This window comes from Chenopodium quinoa, unplaced genomic scaffold (assembly GCF_001683475.1).
Source record: "Chenopodium quinoa cultivar QQ74 unplaced genomic scaffold, ASM168347v1, whole genome shotgun sequence".
NCBI classification, from domain to species: domain Eukaryota; kingdom Viridiplantae; phylum Streptophyta; class Magnoliopsida; order Caryophyllales; family Amaranthaceae; genus Chenopodium; species Chenopodium quinoa.
Genome location: NW_018745470.1, coordinates 1,068,793 through 1,084,841, shown reverse-complemented (window position 1 = coordinate 1,084,841; position 16,049 = coordinate 1,068,793). Strand labels below are relative to the sequence as shown.

The following is a 16,049-nucleotide window of genomic DNA, read 5'->3' as shown; positions in this document are numbered from 1 at the left end:
AAAGGCATCTGAACAGGCTGTTAGGGGGTTAAGGGTTGAGTTTGGTGTCCAGGTTGATGACTTTTCGAGTGACAGAATTGGTAGGCTAGAACGCTGTGGGTTCTTGTATGAGATGAAACGCCTGGGGTTGGAATCTATTGAAAATCCTAATGGGAAGACACCTGTGAGGTGGCCTTCTGTTCCAAATCAGAAACGCGCTGCTAAGTACGTCTGCATTGATTACCTAGATGTTTTGCATACTTTGGCTGCTGAAATTGGAGCCAGTGTCTCATCAGTTGAAGCTCTGGAAATAGCTGACAAGAAGTGCATTGCTTGGCTTACAATATGCAATCCATACTCTTCTGCTGGTCTAGAGTGCATATACAGTTCACTGACTGGGAAATGCAAGACTGCTGTTCAAGATGCAGCAAAGAAAGGAGTACACTTTTTATGTTCAAGCTACAATTTGAAAATTGTGGATTTGAATCATGCAGATGTGATTTATGCTGGGATTAAGTGTGCTCTGGCAAAGGAGAGTTTTATGGCAGTTAAGGAGCGTGTCTTAGGTGTTCAGCAGCCATTGCATTTGCCTCCGTTTTTCACTGCAGCTGAGTGAAGCACTCCTAAATCTACTGCCCATCAATTAGAGTCTTCTGGCTGTCCCCCAGCTGCACCACGGAAGCCTAAAGCACGCCCCAACAAAGCTTCTCAGGCTACTCTTACTCCTGTTGCAGTCCCTGAAGACTTGGAGCTTGTGTTTAAGCGCAGGAAATTAGAATAGAATCTAGGGGGAAGGGTCTTTTGGGGGTTGTTTTGTGAACATGGCACATTCTTACAGACATAGCTAGATATGCTTGTTTTAGAAACTAGCTTATGTTTCTTGTTAGTGGTGATTAGCACTACTTATGTTTGTTATTCCTAAATGGCTGAAATTTGTGAGTGTGCCAGGACCCATTGGCCAGTTTATGTAAGCTTATGCTTTATGTGTTTCAATGATAATGATTCATTTTCTGCCTTATAATTCTGGACTATTGTCTGCTTTTGTTTCTGTTATAGTGTTATTTTCTATTGTTCATTATGTTTCTATTTTGTTTGCTTGTTCCTAGAATTGTTGCGTTCAACGTTCTGCAGCAGCTGTATTTTTTACTATATTTGTAGTGTTGCTGCCATGAGTAAGGAATCTTGCCTTCTTTACTGTCTAGATGCCTGTTGTTGGCCATTTGCTAAGTGTGGCTGTTTTAAATTTTATGTGACGTAGACCGCTGCCTTAATTACAAGACACCTGCTATTGCTCGTGCCAGCAAACGCACACGGGCCTTGGATGCTATGGTCCAGCCATACTCAATACGGTATAAATTGTATATGTGATGTTGTTGCTGTCAGCTTTGGTGCACTGTGGTGTACAATGGCATTTTACCTGATAATGTTTTGCTTGCAGTGAAACTGGCGAAACAAGTCTTCAGGGTGCACAACAACACGCAGCTAAAAAAAAAACCTAAGCCTAAGCCTAAGCCAAAACCAGAGGCAAAGCAAAGCCTAAACCAAAGTCTAAACCAAACAGTAAGCTCCTTTCATGAAGCGTAATTTGTTATTAGCTTACCTTATAAACTAATTTTTTACGTTGTGCTGCAGTCAACCCGGCTGTTGTTATTGGTAAGCCGCTGCCAGTTGGCCCTCTGCAATTAAAGGTGCTGCCTCCCTGTCTGAAGTGTGGTGCTAAAAAAATTGAACATGAAACATTGCATTTTTGTTGTGGAGATGGGGATATCAGAATTGCTTCAAATGAATACCCTCCTGAATTGGAGCGTTTATTTACATCTGACGATGAAGATGCAGTGCACTTTAGGAAATATGCTCGGCTGTATGATAACTTATTTGCTTTCAGCTCGTTCAGAGGTGACCATAAAGCTAAAACTGAAAAAGGAATTTACGTGTTCAAAATGCATGGTTAGATATATCATTTTCTACCTGATCTGTTACCAAAAGAGGGGGGCCTAAGTTCCTGCAGTTGTATTTCTGTGATGGCCAGTGTGAGGCTGCAAATAGGACTAAGTGTTTTCTAGAAGTTAGGGACGATATTATTGAAATTCTAATGAGAGTCACCAAAGACAATCCATATGCTCGGTTCTTTCGGTCTTTAAAAGAGATCAATGTAAGTGAGGATACGCAAATAGTTATCAATCAACATGCAGTTTTGGACCAACGCATGTTCAATGCACCAACAAGTAATGAAGTGGCTGCTATATGGACAGACAGTACAGGTTCTAGCAAATCGGAAGGTTCATACATCTGTGTGTCTGGTAGATCAGATGACATACATCGAATATATCATTATTATGGATGCTATGATCCATTGCAGTATCCTCTTCTGTTTCCCTATGGTGATTGTGGATGGGCACAGGGGATGTGCAAAAATTACAGAGACAAGCAACAACATGGTTCAGCAGCAGTAGACCCTGTGCATTCATGTTCTGTTAACACAGAAGAAGATTTGCTTGCTGCAGAGGCTCTTCGTGAGTTCCTATATTATTATGACCTAATTTTCTCTTTTGTTATTGCTATTTGGGGAAAAAAATTGATACAACCCTTAGGTCATTGTGCTTACTGTCTTTTGTGTCTTATGTTCAGGTGCTTCGGAAAATAGTGGCACTTCAGAAAGGCATATTTCCCCAAGGCAGTATTATGCATATAAACTTCAAAATCACCCACACAATATGTTGCTTCGTGCAGGACGTTGTTTCCAGCAGTATATTGTAGACATGTACATCAAAATAGAAAATACACGATTAGATTTCTTCAGGCGAAATCAGCAAACCATACGTGCTGATCTTTACCAGGGAATTCTAGATTCTGTAGAAGGAGGTGAAACAAATGCTATAAATGTTGGCCGTAGAGTTATTCTTTCTCCGACTTTTATTGGAGGGCCACGTGATATGAAACGCCCATACTTAAATGCAATGTCATTGGTTCAGCGCTTTGGAAAGCCTGATTTATTTGTTACTATGACATGCAATGCTAAATGGCCTGAGATAACAGCTGAACTTGCTGATAGGGAACTTGCAGAAAATCGTCCTGACCTTATAACGCGTGTTTTTCGATCTAAACTTATCAGCCTTAAACATGAGATCATGAAAAAACATGTGTTTGGTGAATTTGAGGCAATGATATATGTGATTGAATTCCAAAAAAGAGGCCTTCCTCATGCTCACTTCTTAATCATTCTTAAAGGTGAATACAAGGTCAAATCACCTTCAGATTTTGATAAGTTTGTGTGTGCTGAAATCCCTGTTGAATGTGGCAATCTTTGGAAGATAGTCTTGGCCCATATGATGCATGGCCCTTGTGGCCTGCGGAACCCTTCATGTGGGTGCATGAAGAAGCAGGCAGATGGCTCTATTGCTTGTAATTATAATTATCCTAGGGCATTTCTAAGCGAAACAACAAACAATGAAGATGGCTTCCCAATGTATCGAAGGAGAAATACTGGTGAAAGTGTGCGTATTTGGGGAGCTAACTTAGACAACCGGTGGGTCATTCCGTACAATCCTTATCTATCAAAAAATTTTGACTGCCACTTGAATGTTGAGGTTTGTTCAACAATTCATGCAGTTAAGTACTTGTACAAGTATGTGTACAAGGGCCATGATAGGGTGTCTTTTAGTGTGGCTGGCCAGCAGGATGCAGCTTTGGATGAAATTAAAAACTTTCAATCTTGTAGATGGGTTTCTCCATGCGAAGCAACTTGGAGAATTTTTGGACTTGACTTATTTGAAATGCATCCGCCTGTTCAGCTCTTACCTGTGCACTTGCCTAATATGCAAACTGTTGTTGTGAACCCGAATGAACGTTTAGACACTGTGGTTCAAAATGATAAGCGTTCACGCACAGCTCTTACAGAGTTCTTTAGGCTGAATGCAGCTACACCTGGTGGTACAGGTCACCTGTACAGTGAGATGACTGAACACTTTAGGTGGGACAATGGAAAAAAGGCATGGTTTCAAAGACAAAATAAAAGAATAGTTGTTGGACGCTTAGCTTTTGTTGCTCCAGGCGAGGGTGAGAGGTTTTTCTTGCGTCTGCTACTTATTAATATTCGGAGTCCTAAGTCCTTTGAAGATTTGTTAACAGTGAAAGGGCAAGTCTGCTGTACTTTCCAGGAAGTAGCCATTAAAAGAGGCTTAATGGAAGCAGATGGTGCAGTGGTGGCTTGTTTAGAGGAGGCATCAGAAGTGCAAATTCCTGTAGCAATGAGGCAACTCTTTGCTACTATCCAAACAGTTTATGGCTACGCTTTTACAGTTCGCTAACACAGGATTACAGGCATGCAAATCCAGGAGATGAAGACAAAGCAAGGAGGTTAACTGTAAGATCAATTGAATAGTCATTAGAAGGAATGGGTAGATCATTAGCAGATTTTGGCTTAGGGCATTTAATAGAACCAGATGATCCAGAAATCAGGAAAACCAAAGACATTGCTGATGCCTTGGAAGCATCAATACCTGATGAATGCATTTTTTGCAGAGACGCTCTGAATTCAGCTCAGCAGATAGTGTTTGATAGCATTATGGAACATGTAAATGGCAGCATTGCTGGCTGCTTCTTTGTAGATGGTCCTGGTGGGACTGGAAAGACTTTTTTGTATAATGCACTGTACGCTGAGGTTCGGCTAGCTCACAAAATTGTATTGCCTACTACAACTTCAGGGATAGCAGCTTCAAACATACCATCTGGCAGAACAGCGCATTCCAGATTCAAAATTCCTCTTGATTCAGAGATATCTCTTGCATGTGATGTTCCTAGACAGGGTAGCCTGACCGCTTTAATTAGAGCCACTTCTTTGATAATATGGGATGAAGCATCCATGGCACGACAGGAAAATGTGGAATCGCTGGATCTGCTTCTTCGGGATCTCTGTGACCCTGATCAAGTATTTGGAGGAAAGGTGGTTGTATTTGGAGGAGATTTTAGGCAAGTTCTCCCTATTGTTCCTAGGAAATCTCAAATAGAAGTTGTAGCTGCAAGCTTAGTCAACTCATACTTGTGGCCTAAGATGACAAGGTTCCGATTGACAGAGAATATTAGATCTAGACACGATCCTGCATATTCTGAGTTTTTACTAGCACTTGGAAATGGACAGCTGCAGAATACTGAAGTTGACTTTGTGCAGTTGCCACTGCACATTGTACGTTGCTATGACCCGGAAATTGATCCTATACCAGCTGTGGCATCTGCTACTTTTCCGGAAGTTGGCAGCATGGACATGTGTCCAAGCATTTTTACAGAGACAACAATCCTGACGCCTATGAATGAAGATGTAGATTCAATCTATCTTGTTTGATTGACCAATTCCCCGGAGAGCATGCTTCATACAAAAGCTTCGACTCTCTTCTTGATGATAATTATACTCTCTACCCGACTGAATTCCTCAACAAATTATGTCCTGGAGGTATGAGCCCTCATGAACTCATCTTGAAGATAGACTGTCCTGTTATCTTACTGCAAAACATAGCGCCATCTGAAGGTCTGTGTAATGGAACAAGGCTTATATGTAAGCGTTTTTTTCCCAATAATATTCTCTGCGTTATAGCAACAGGACATTACAAAGGGAAATTTTGGTTTCTGCCACGCGTTAATCTCCGCCCTTCATCTTCAGCAAATTATCCCTTCCAATTTGAGAGGAAGCAATTTCCCATTAAGCTTAGTTTTGCCATGACAATAAACAAGTCACAAGGTCAAACATTGAACAAGGTTGTTGTATATCTCCCACAACCTTGCTTCTCACATGGCCAGCTATATGTAGCTCTCTCACGTGCTAAGAAATCCGAAAAAGTCATTGTCTTTAGCCCAAAGGTATCTACTGCTTTGTCTGCTTCACATGTAAAAAATGGTGTTTCTTATGATGTCTTAAGGTTAGCTTCAATCATTTAGGCAGGTGCAACCACAATATTTTTGAGCTTGTCACAGTTCAGTTGCATTAGTTTTTGTACACATAGCCTGTTGCAATTTCAGAATTCAGATACATATAGTTTGTGTTGTTGTTGGATTTAGATACATCCAGTATTTCTTTACTTTATATGCTATTGCCTTCATTTGGTCTTATTTGCTAAGTTTTGTTTGCCATTATTTATTTTAAGTGCTAGGCTGCATGTGCTACATATTTGCTAAACAAAGAACTGTTATTCTTTACTAGACTTTAACAGGAACAACCATTTTAAAACATCTTCTGACTAAAACTTAGCTTAGCATTAGTACAAAAGACAGACATAAGACAGTGATAAATCTCACTTAGCATAAATAGGACAATACACTTAATAAAGCTTAAGTACCTAGACATTGAACACCTAATATAAACCTAGACACATTTTAGGATACATTCAGGAAATTAATAACATTCACTTAGATCACTAGCAGTGCAGTACAGGTCTAGCAGCCAGTTAGATGACATAAAGGCTTTTCTGCTTAAAATGAAACTCCACCTGAAGCATCACTTGTAGGGGTGTATGATGGGCTAGAGCGGTGGTGGATATCGGTGTTGTGAAAAATTTGATGCCCGGTGTACTTGCTTGTTCCTTTTTGTGAGTTTTGCTTAGCATCAACCTCAGCATTTTGCATGCAGCAGTCTCCTTGTTGACTGGCCAGGTTATCTTCTGGTTCACTAAAATAGAGATCAGAAACAAGCTTCTCTAGCCTTTGCATCCTCTCTTCAAGTGAATTAACACGATCCACCACTGCCCCTATGCTTGCTTCTTTAGTCGACCCATGCTGTCCACTGCTGCCCTCCTTGCCTTTGCCCTTGCTTGCCATTGTGAATTGTTTGCTTTTGAAATATGTTGTTTGGAATGGCTAGGATAACTAAAAAAACACTATATATTTATACCAACTTAGTCTCATTTATATATACAAAGATGATGCACTCTATTGTTTTTAGGATAAAGGATGTCTTGCATAAGTCATGTCATCACAACTCATACACCACAGGATTGGGTTAGACCTTAAATAAACTGGAAAAAAGAGCCTACTCATAAGATCATATTACTGAACATTACTTATAGCTAGAATTGCAGACAATCAGTGTGCGGTAGTTTTGAACCACTTGATGCATTGCATAGCATATAAGTGCCTATCTAATTGTACATAGGTGTTGGCTACAGCTATATGCTTCTGTAAAATGTAAGGCCTTTAATCTGAACCCATTATCCAATCATCCTGTGTTGTAGATCTACTGTACACTATGCCATGAGCTCAGCAGATTTTTGTCTATAAAAATAGATATTTTAAGCATCTTTTCTTGTTACATTTAACTTTCTCAATTAGGATTTAAGCAATACTACAAAGATGTTTATTAAATCAGTAGTTAATATATAAAACAGACAACATAGAACATCTCACTTCTGAAAAACATGTAATTAGGAATAACACACTAGATCAAGCTTCCATATAAAGGCTATCAACACAAGTAGCCTAAATTATATTCAGCACAGTGCACTTTTCTTATTATGTCCTCACAGACTATTGTTAGGACTTATTACATCAAACCTAGACTAGGGACTATCCTTACTGGTTCACATTGGCACTAGATCTATATCAAACAGTGCAGGATATCCTTTTCTATACTTAATTAATGCGCCTTGATTTTCCTGGACATTATACTGAGATATGAAATTGGTGACTCTTTTTATCTCGCATTTGGTAATTACGCCACCATTCTTCACACATTTCACTTTAGCATGAAACTATGTATCAAAGCTCTGAAGTAATACATAACTTGAGTCCTCGAGCTCGCTTAACCAGTAATTTGCAAATTCGACAGGCACATTCTGCAGACAACAAGATAATATACAATGTTATTACATACAAATAGTTCGGAGCTTTTTTTTTTAATAAAAAAAACCAAACACTTATTATGAACACATACAATTGTCCCTTTCTTAAGATAAGGTGCTGTAAAAATAAATCTAAAATGCGGCTCACGACAATGATCTGCAAGCTCCTCAAGGCGACCATTTGTTTCAGCCATACTTGCTGCACTGCCATGATAAGCTGGCTTATGTCCTAGCCTCTTGCTCGAGCTGTTATTGCCCTTGTCAAGTCTACTATCTTCTGTTCTCCTGCCACCTGTTGGCCTAAGTATCTGAACATAGAATGCACTCTGGCCTGTATACGTAAATTTGAGACCATCGCCTGGGATTACACCATTATCCCTAACAAAATCACACCAGCCACCTTCTAAAACAGTGATCCAGTTATTTCCATCCTCTTGTTGTACCATGGTAGCTTCCCAAATTCTTGATTTACCATGCACTAGCAAATTAACACCTTGAAATCCTTCATATAATATGCCTTGAAATTCATCAGGAATGCGCTGTAAAGTAAAATGCAGGGCCAAAATATCACCACAATTATAAAGTTAGCAATAAAAAACAAAAGCTAAGCATATAACAATTTAAACATCCACATTAATGGTAACTTCCTGTGTTACAGCATAGCAAAATAGTAGATCAATATGCTCCATTTCATACCACTATCTCTGCATGCTCAGGCTGATAACGAACAATAAACGTAGTTGCATACCCAGCCATTAAACTTGAAAAACAAGCTATTGGGATAATTGTTGTTGCTTGTAATCACAGTTTTATGAGTATTACATGCTTGATAGCAAGCAGTACTATATATAGAAGCAAAAACAGGCCAGATTTTTTTTATCACATTAAATGCATTTAATATAGCCTTGACAAGAAAACACTTGAATAAAATTCTGTTTTCAGACATTGAAACAGAAGCCATATTCAATATTCTTTTTGAAAATTGAATGACAGTCATAATTGCAGGTCAAAAAAAATCATGGAACTCATAATGCTCCACAAATATTTGTATTTTAAAACTATCATGTATGTTTTGATACAGATTTAACATATTTCATATAAACCAGATATCCTCAAAGACATTATATTATCTACAAATTCAACAGCAAGCCATTTCTTGATGCCAAGCATTGTACCTAAGTCAACTGTATTCATGAAAATTGTGCTGCAGTAAATAACATACTATTGTTAAAGTCAACCCAAATTGTTTTCATTAGACTTTCAACCCTTGATTAATTGCACAGCTTTGAAAACTCTTGAAAAAAAATTGTTTTCAACAATCAGGCATGATACAATAGATATCTCTTCCCAATAGTCATAAACAAGCTATTTACTATTCTCCAAAAACATAACATATAAACAAGTAACTGACTTGTTCTAGGCTGCCATGTTTGTCTTAACACAAATGTATCTTTAAAGAGGCCATATATTATGTAGTGTCCTAATCCCAAAACCAATCCTAAATGTGTGGTTCTATAGGCCCAGCTTTACCTTAGTCTAAGTTTTCAGCCTAACACATATGCTTATGGCCACATATGCAGCCCATTCCTTTGATTGCCAATATATCTACATTTCTCAATCCATAATATTAGCCAATTCACTCTCAGTTTTCAAGAGTGACATTATTTTTAAAACAAGACAAAAAAGATAGCATCTTGTAACCAAGTAATCATGGAACAACTAATTATTCAGTGGTTATCAAATAAAACCAGCTATCACCTCCTTCAAGGCTATTACACAGAAGACAACAACTCTACCCAATTTTAACATGATGCTATAAATAGACATTGAAAAGAATCACCTTTTTTCTAATATAAGGTTCTTTACTATGATAGCCTGCATTTTTAAAATCGAAAAAACTAAGCTCTGCAACTTGCAAAACAAAAGCAATGCAACCAGACCTATTTAAATGCTGGTTAATAGATTGCTGCCATCACTGACATTTTGTGCACATAGGTTATTAGATAGAAACTTCTTTTCAACCAGCTCCAAATCTCTAAGAAATACCTGCGTTGGTAAACTTCAATGCTATACAAATCAATAAAGCAGTTCAGCTTTCTAGGGAACTAAAGCATAGTAGCAGCCTTTAATTTGTTGGTTAATAAACTACTCTCATCATTGCTTTATTTTGCACACAAGCTGTAAAGCAACGACTAAGTATTTTGATGTATATTTCAAATGCTATAAGTGAATGCTACTAACAGCTACCCTCTTTCCTGTTACAAAATTCTATACACAAGTTGCTCCAGCTTCCTCTTCTCAGCCAATTGCATATCAAAGTAAGTTCATTAATGCCTTCTGCTATTTATTTCTATCTTATACAATTAATAAAAATAATATTATGCATGATATGACTATATTATTCTTTCTTATATTGAAATCTCATGTACATGGCATTTAATATCAGTCATTTCTGCCTATATCATATAGCAACCTAGATCTATCATATCTGTTTACTTATTTTTGTTGATTTTTTGCTTGCAATTCTTACACCTAATGCTTCACAAAACTATTTCCTTAGATCTACTTCATCTGGCATACTTAGATTGTCCACCACTTTTTTGTACAACATTTAATTTTTATGACACTGCATTAGAGTGTTGCTTCCAGCTACAATATACTTATAGCATGCACAAATTACACTTGCCTTACTTAAGTGCCTGTATAAAACCTGAGTCTAAATTAAGTTATTGTAACTTTGTAAGTAGGTGAGATAATCAAACCTTGTTGTGTGCCTGCATATATGCTTAGTAAGCAAACACATGAAAGCTACTTAATACTTTGATTAATACTTAAGCTAGCAAAAAAAAATATGGAAGGCTGCCTAAAGAATGATATGTGCATGCAAATAAGCTTAGTTGTACAAAACACTCACATGTATATATTATTAGATGAAGCCTGAATATGTGCCAGTCAGCAAGCTCACTCCTAAAAGCAAATCCTACAAAATCAAGGTAGCTGTTAAGGAAAAGTCTCCTGTAAAAATTCCTGCTAATAAAAGAAGATTCCAGAAGCTTGTGTTTGCAGACGATGAGGTACCATCTTATGGTGTAGTTATCTTATTCTACATGCAGTGTTGCCTGTCTTTTTTCACTAACACTTTAGGTTCTCTTGTTATGTATATAGGGCAATGAGATTAGAGGAACATTGTTTGGAGATGAGATTGATCACTTCAAAACAGTCCTTGAACATCAAAAGGAATACATAATATCAGATGCTCCTATCAAGGCTACTGACCCTAGATTTGTTAACAAAGAAGGGCCATACCAGATTGGCTTTGGAGGAAAGATTGCAATCCAACCTTTAATGCCTGATTCTGGTCCTGTTCTTCCACAATATACTCCTATTGCTGATGTTCCTCCTACTAGCAATGATGATGATCGATTTGGTAATGGTGTTCATTTTTATACATAGATATACAAGTACTTCTCATAAATTACTCTTGCTGAATGTCTAATGCATTTGCCGATCTTCAAAATTCAGACATACTTGGTGTTGTTGTTCACATGGAAGAAGTTCGGCAAAAGTCTTCACTCAATGGATTTCCATTTGATGTCCGCGACATTGCTGTTGTTGACCATAGTGTTAAGAGGTTTTCATACTTCATAATGCCACTGATTACTCCACACATTATAGACTACCAGTAAACTTAACAATGTGCTTTGTCCATGCAGGCCTGATCAAGCTCTTATTATCTCGGTGTATGGCGAGCTAGCTACTGTTGACTGCCAACAATTTAGTAACTGGTTAGACTCTTTCAAGATCGTAAGCTTCAGGCATTTAAAGCCAGCTACACACAGAGGTAACTTTACTCCAGCATCTAGACATTTACATCCCTTATTTGCTGTGTTGGCTAATGCTGGACAAATATTGCTAGGTTTTTCCCTGGCATCTTCCATGTCAACAACCATTGATCCAAACCCAACTTCTCCTGAGGCATCTGCACTGCGCGACTGGTACAATCAGCATATATACTGTCAATTTAGCAGACTCGATGTACTCTGCCTATTTGTAAGGCTTGATCTTCCATTGCTAATTCATTATAAACATGCAAGGTACAAGGAAATGCTGACAAATTAAATGACTGTGTTACTCACCAACTCAAGCGGATTGAAGACCTTAGCAGCAAAAACGTCACAGCAGTTGCTGCAATTGCTGACAAAACGGTATGCTTAGCAGATTACCTCTGCAGCACAATCCACATCACTCCTCTCATTTCTGACATACTTAATCTTGCAGTCAACAGATGTTACTCCTGACACATGCTTCTGGGTAAAGATAACAATCCCTAACCCTCAAGAAGAAGATGTTGTTGCATACATTGGATGTGTCACTTGTAGCAAGCGTTGTGACTACTTTCAAGGCTCTAAGTTTATGTGTGTTCACTGTGGAGAAGAAAAAATTGCTGAATTAAAGTACGCTTTGGCTCATTACACTAATTATACTACATATGTAAAGCAACTAATATGCATTCAATCAATGCAAGAACAACTTCACCTTTATTGCAACAGATGGAAATGGTAGCATCCGGTTTACTGCTTTTGGTGAAGAATGTGCAAAGCTGCTACGCTCTACAACCACTGAACTTCTAGAAAAGAAAAAACAGGTAGTTAACAGTTCACATGTTCACAATATAAATTTTATGCACCATGCTAACTATACCTTTACAATGTATAGGAAACTTGGCCAGAATTTGCTGCCCTAGCTGCTACACTACAATCTAAGGCATCACTTATTCAAGTTGGTCCTGCAGGCACCATCAAGAGGTCAGGCGTGCTTAAGTGGTACGTGAAGGTTGTTTCACTCGAGCAATGACTGCAGCATAAGCAGGCTAATTGGGCTTCTAATAGGAACACACTCTCCTAAGATAAGCTAGGCTTATCCTTTTGTCTGTGTTCCTATTCGACACCTTTTACACAATGCAAGATTACTTAGCCTATTTGATATCCCTTGCCTTCACTGCTCTTAGTGCACACTATAGTTATGCCAGCCACACATGTTAATTTCCCTGTCTTTTGAAAACTTTGACCTACTATCACAATCTGCACTTTATTCTTGTAACTTTTGGTGGAACTGATTTGCTGTGGCTATGTGTGCTTTTGATGTGATTACTTTAACACTTGTTCTCCAAGCTTAAATTAATGCACTTAACTATTGAACTGCATATCTAACTTGCTATTTTTGCTCTATTCATTACTATTAGCATGTTGTTTCACATTCCTAATGAAGTGATCAATTCTTTCAAATCACAAGACTCTGATAGCCTCATAATATAACAAAGTTTCAGAATCTCAAAGAGTCATCCTTGAATTTATTCAATCTTTTAGTTTGGAACACAATACTTAATCTCTGTGGACATCAGCCACTTTGAAAACTGTATCCAATGCCACACATCCTTCCAATGAACTTAGACATATACTGAATATACTCGCTAATGAACAACCAATCCTTATGATCTTGACCTTCTAAACACCTTTCCTTCTTAATCAAAGCAATACATGTGCTATGCAGCTCACCTCTTTACTGCCCTGATCATCTTCCCTTTCAAAACCTAGCAGGCTAGAAGAATCTATATTTGTAACAACCTTAGCTAGCTGACATGAAATCTTAACAGTCCTGTAAGCCAAATAAACTTATAGTTCATGATTTTAATGGCAACTAATGAAGGATCTAATTTATAGACAAGTTTTAGAATTATGAAATTAAAATCTGGGTTTGAATTTTTGTTAGGGAAGATAGAAAGGAGAAAATTTCCATTGAAGGGGCTTCTGGGTTATCACTCTACCATTGATAAAGCTTTCAGTTTGTTAGAGCCTAAATTGATAGGTTTCAATTATATTAGTGGTTATGCTCATTTATCCAGCTACAATTAAGCTAAAAAACTATCAATTAAACCAACAACTAATTAACCAACATTCACTTCATACCGAATGCTTCTGATTATATATAACTGAATAAATAAAAATTTAGAAAACATATTCATAAAACCTCTAAGATTAGACATTCCAAACATAATATAAGCACAACAACATCAATCCCCAGTAGCCTCCATCTCCACCGCTGCAACACCGCGCCAATTGCAACCCCAATTCGACCCCTCAATTAAGCCCCAAAATCAGAGATTCGACCCCTCAATTAAGTCCCAAAATATTGTCCTCCTCCAAAAATTATATTCTTGTTGTTATCCGAGGAAGCGTCGCCGGCGGTCGGAGCCTAGGGTATTGTCGCCGGAAAGGGAGTGGTTGGGCAGGTTAGGGTAGGCGAGTTGCGAGGGTCTGATGTGGCTCGAATTGGTGGCGATTGGAGGTGGTGCGTGCGGTATTCGATTCCGCTGTTGTTGGTGGTGTCGATTGGTGGGGTTGTTGTTGTTTGCGTGGGTGTTGTGGGGGTGGGCGGGGTGGTTGGTCTTTGGTGGTGGGTTAATTTTGGGAAAACTTTGGGATTGGGTGGTTTTTCGTTGAACTTGTGGGTGGTTAACGCCTGAAAACGGGGTCAAACCCCATTTTCCGTCAAAAGGTATGAATTTGTAAAAAAAAAATTGATTAAGGTATGATTTCTCAAAATAAAAAAAATTATAAGGAGGTTTTTAACAAAAGAATGCTTTTAAAAGGAGGTTTTTGACAAAATTTCCTAGATATTACTTCATTCCTAAGATTGCAACGTTTGCAATTTTAAACTATTCACACACTTTTCTTTAATCACATATTTTGAGTCATGCGTAAGGAAAAATATGATCATGTGGAGCCTTGATAGATTCGTAGACATATATAGTTGCACAATATCAACTTTTGGTATTGTAACCATTGTTAAAATAAAGGTAAGGTTTAAATTTTGCTTTGTAAAGTGTAATCCCTTCCATATGAAATTATCCAAGCAATGATGGATTTTACAAGAAATATCACTCATCCTCCAATGTGTAGCCATAAGAATTTTGTAAGAACCTTACCCATAACCTATTATTTTAGTAAATATCATTTTGAAGAATTTAACAAACTAGAAAGGAGGTCAAATTTAGGTAATCCATGAAGATGTTCTAATAATATAAGGAATTTCTTTTTTCAAATTCTTTGCTTTGCCAAAAGTTAAGGTGGTAATGACGTATTTATAATCTATAAAAATGTAAACAAAAAACATATTCCTAATAACTATATACTCCATTTTTATTTTATTTTTTAGTGCATCACGGTAGAAAAGTTTTAGGAGGGTGAGTTGAATAGAATAAACAGAAATTTGTTGGGAATTAGAAATTACAAGAAAGACAATGGGTTAATAATATTCCGAGGAGTGAGGAAATAAGTCAGGACCATGATAGGAGAAAAATGAAAAAAAAAAATTAATACTCCCTCCGTCCCTTAATGACAGTCCCTTTCGGTGAAATTTAACATGAATTAAGAAACTTAAATATGACATCCCCACCTAAAATTTTCATCCCCGTCCCCATCTTCATTCTCGCGGCGGGTCCAAAATTCATCCCCATCCCTACCCCGGCGGATACAATTCAAAAATCATCTCTGCCCCACTCCACTTGGATATTCATCCCCACTTAATCCCCATCTAATAAGACCCGCCTAAAATAGTATAAAATTAAAGTATGATCACAAAGTTATCGTGTGGCCAGCCACTGTAGGGGTTACTTTGCTAGTGTAATGGGGGTTACTTGGTCAGTATTAAAGGTGTTACTTCGTCCTAGGGGTTACTTTGCTAGTGTAATGAGGGTTACTTGGTCAGTATTAAAGGAGTTACTTTGTCCTTGCTATAGAGTTACTCAGTTAGTGTTATAGGATTTACTTTACTAGTGTAATGGGGGTTTCTTGGTCAGTATTAAAGAGATTAATTTATCATTGTTATAGAGTTACTCAGTCAGTGTTATAGGAGTTACTCGATCGATATTATAAGGGTTACTTAATCAATGTTAAATGGTTACTTTAAGTGGTCACATGGTGTGGCCGGCGCACACAAGACGAGCTATAAAAGTATATAATTTTATTTTTAAAAATAATATAAATGTGGGTGTGATGAGTTGGGGATGAGGCGGGTGGAGCATAAATCCAATCTCATCCCATCCCATCACCCATGGTAGGTATGATTTTTATCCCCATCCCCGCCCCACACTGACATTCCTACTGATTGGTGAACACCAAAACTCGTGAAAAAATGATCTTTCTATTTTTTGGTTACACATGGACCCCACCAATATAAAAATGTCAT

General features: G+C 37.8%; 3 protein-coding genes across 3 annotated transcripts; all 3 read left to right on the top strand.

Moving 5' to 3' along the window:
* The first annotated feature begins 901 nt into the window (after positions 1 to 901).
* LOC110715140 lies at positions 902 to 4,286 on the top strand. The gene is made up of 6 exons (XM_021893713.1): positions 902 to 914; positions 1,238 to 1,328; positions 1,418 to 1,443; positions 1,612 to 1,840; positions 1,966 to 2,492; positions 2,608 to 4,286. The coding sequence occupies exons 1-6, from the start codon at positions 902 to 904 to the stop codon at positions 4,284 to 4,286; spliced, it is 2,565 nt and encodes an 854-aa protein (XP_021749405.1).
* An 86-nt stretch (positions 4,287 to 4,372) lies between these two features.
* LOC110715139 (ATP-dependent DNA helicase PIF4-like) lies at positions 4,373 to 5,317 on the top strand. Its single transcript, XM_021893712.1, has one exon. It carries the CDS (start codon positions 4,373 to 4,375, stop codon positions 5,315 to 5,317), a length of 945 nt encoding a protein of 314 aa, XP_021749404.1.
* A 110-nt stretch (positions 5,318 to 5,427) lies between these two features.
* Positions 5,428 to 5,907, top strand: LOC110715138 (ATP-dependent DNA helicase PIF1-like). Its single transcript, XM_021893711.1, has one exon. The coding sequence runs from the start codon at positions 5,428 to 5,430 to the stop codon at positions 5,905 to 5,907; it is 480 nt and encodes a 159-aa protein (XP_021749403.1).
* Positions 5,908 to 16,049: the final 10,142 nt, after the last annotated feature.

Bases quoted from the DNA above. Each gene is read 5' to 3' on its own strand.
- LOC110715140 (XM_021893713.1), top strand. The intron at 1,841-1,965 runs GTATGATAACTT...TGTTACCAAAAG, and splicing joins TTTAGGAAATATGCTCGGCT to AGGGGGGCCTAAGTTCCTGC. The intron at 2,493-2,607 runs GTGAGTTCCTAT...TCTTATGTTCAG, and splicing joins GCTTGCTGCAGAGGCTCTTC to GTGCTTCGGAAAATAGTGGC.
- LOC110715139 (XM_021893712.1), top strand. From the start codon at position 4,373: ATGGGTAGATCATTAGCAGATTTTGGCTTAGGGCATTTAATAGAACCA.
- LOC110715138 (XM_021893711.1), top strand. From the start codon at position 5,428: ATGAGCCCTCATGAACTCATCTTGAAGATAGACTGTCCTGTTATCTTA.